The sequence below is a fragment of the Fulmarus glacialis genome, unplaced genomic scaffold (genome assembly GCF_000690835.1).
Source record: "Fulmarus glacialis isolate BGI_N327 unplaced genomic scaffold, ASM69083v1 scaffold39912, whole genome shotgun sequence".
NCBI classification, from domain to species: domain Eukaryota; kingdom Metazoa; phylum Chordata; class Aves; order Procellariiformes; family Procellariidae; genus Fulmarus; species Fulmarus glacialis.
In genome coordinates, this window is record NW_009196727.1 from 23141 (window position 1) to 25774 (window position 2634).

A 2634-nucleotide genomic window follows, 5' to 3' on the forward strand; every position below is an offset into this window, starting at 1 on the left:
TAAGTGCTGATGGTCTACTTATGCATTTTATGTCTTCCAACTGTGTGTCCATGCATTATTCAATATGCATTCACATAGGAAATTCTAGTACATTACATTGGCATGCATTTATGCACAGATTTCCCAGGCTTATTAAGTATGTGCATAGCTGCATGTTCTCACGATGGCATGTACTCGAGTATGTATGTTCTTATTTTAGTCATAATACTGATAATGTGTTTGTATGCTCATGTTTCATGTTGAAAAAACTATTCCGTCTTCCACAGATGTCTGTCCCCTTAACTGCTCATCTGTTCTCAACTGTCTGCTACCACCCTCTATACCACCATGTGGTTAGAGACACACTGGAAGAACATCCGCCAAGCCTTGTTGCTTCTTTTCACTGCTGCTCTTCTCATTGGGGTCACCATGCTGGCCATTTCATCTAACATCAATCCAGTAGGCTATTTCTTCTTAGGGGTAGGGGGAGTGTGCCTGGTCGGCTATTTGCTGAGTGTGTTTGTCGAGTGTTACCTGAGGAATCAGCACCGACGTGACGCAAATGAGATACCTCCAAGCAGACAAAGCCAAGCAGGGTAAGCAGCAACCTGGTTATTCCTTTTATTCAACTCTCTCTCCTCAGATATGGCCATTTTACATACCGTTTTTCTGTCCCTCCTCTAGGGCACCAAACACAGACTCCATTCCAGAAGACAAAAGTTCTTTTTATGTTGTTTTCCTTCATTCTTCAGGTGGAGGTTGCAAATGCCTATGCCACGCATGTCCTTTATCTTGTCCAATATATATTTTCTTCCCCCTGGGAACTGATCCACTAACAATTTACAAGGTTAAACAGATCCAGGCCCAGTTTTATTTTTCTTTGAGTAATCAAGTCTTGCCAAACAATGAGTCAGACAAGGAAAAAGAAAAAATGTGAAGCAATACTGAATCTTACCTGGGTTTAGGTCTATAAACCTTATCTCCAGAGCAACTGTTCCTTGGCAAACTTTTTAAAAGGAACCTGTAACTGGGTGTGTTTCCAGTCTTAAAAATCCAACTTGACACTAATAAGCCCTAATTTTGAGAGGCTCTGAATACTCCCACGTCTTTTTGGCTTCATGTATCTTTGCAGGTTCTCAGCATCACCTAATTTAACCCCAGTTTGCCTACTGTAGTTGAAGAGTTTAACTTCATTTGTATCTTTGCTTCCTTGTCTGTATCATCCAGATAATCATTATCCACATCCAAAAATGACTTGACATTCTCAAATACAAGGTGTTGTAGGAGAGTAAAAATGTTATTACATGTTTATTTTTAGAAAGAGTACATAAAAAGAAGTCTATGTTGGATTTTGCTAGCTTGGGGGCATACTAGAAGAAAATTGGTGTATATTTATTTAAAAATATTACCTAAGTAATATTTTCTTATGCAGACATTCTTTTTAACACAGAATAGTTAGTCCTTGTTTAAACTAAATGTAAATTCTTAATTTTTTCCACTTCCTAAAAATAGATGAACATTGAGCTAATGTATTAAAAAAGCAAGGTCCTGTTTTATTCTGAGAAATAATTAGTACTTAGTCATTCTTAGTAATACATTTTACCTGGTAGGAAATGAGGGACATCATCCTTACAGGTCCCTTCCAACTTGAGATATTCTGTAATTCTATGATCAAACTAAGCCTAGGACACTGAAACCCAGTGTGGGTTATTTTACTTATTCTGGGGAGTGTAGGAAAATGGTCACATGAGCCTTTCTCTAGACAAGGAAGCAAGACATTAAGTTGGCTGGACAAGTGATCTGATCCAGTGGCAGAATATCACATACGATAATACCACATGAGATACGCTGTCTCAGTGCCATCTATTGATTTTAGCACGGTCCCTATACTACCTTATCCAGACTACCTGCCTCTGCATAAACTAAGCAGTAAAATAACGAGTGTGACTGCCATTCCTCTCTTTGCGCATAGGGTGAACGCTGCCTATGAAGCGCCCACCTATGAGGAGGTGATGACCACATCAGTTCCAGCAATATGGACGATTGCATCCAATCCAGGCTTAGTGCCTTCACCACTGAATGAGCCTCCTCCTTACAACGTGGTTATTGAATCATCTGCCCAAGAAGAGATTATGGTGGAGGCTCTCAGGGTGTCAGTGGCATCAGACACAAGGCGCACCTCTGAGACAGACAGAGGCTCCAGGATGCACTTACAGCTGGTGCTGCCCCCAAGACTGCAGCGATTTGTTTCGGACATCCATGATGTGAAAGGTGTTGAAGACAGGTTTGAGCCACTGGAGCCACTCACGCCACCACCTGCTTATGAGAGTGCCATCAATGATGAGGTCTTTGAAGATGCTTTCCAGCCGTCCATATTATGATTAATTTCACCTTCTATGAATGCAGAACCAAACCCTCACCCCAATACAGGGTGCTCCTGAAGGGAAGGTGAAAGAGCTGAGATTTTTCACACCTGAAACTGTAAAAGTTTGTCTCACCCTTCTTTGAACCAGAGCTGGACTACAGACACAGCTTCTGATGTTACTATAATCTTCTTGCACAAAATATAAATCAATGCAATACCACAATGCTTTGTCTTGGCAGATACATAAAACCACTGCGAGGAAAGTTGTGTTATATACAGCAACAATTCTC

At 40.7% G+C, this 2634-nt stretch overlaps 1 protein-coding gene across 1 annotated transcript; it reads left to right on the top strand.

Moving 5' to 3' along the window:
• Nucleotides 1–327: 327 nt before the first annotated feature.
• TMEM139 (transmembrane protein 139) lies at nt 328–2420 on the top strand. The gene is given in 2 exon segments (XM_009572300.1): nt 328–575; nt 1952–2420. Coding segments are annotated over 2 exon segments (717 nt in total).
• Nucleotides 2421–2634: the final 214 nt, after the last annotated feature.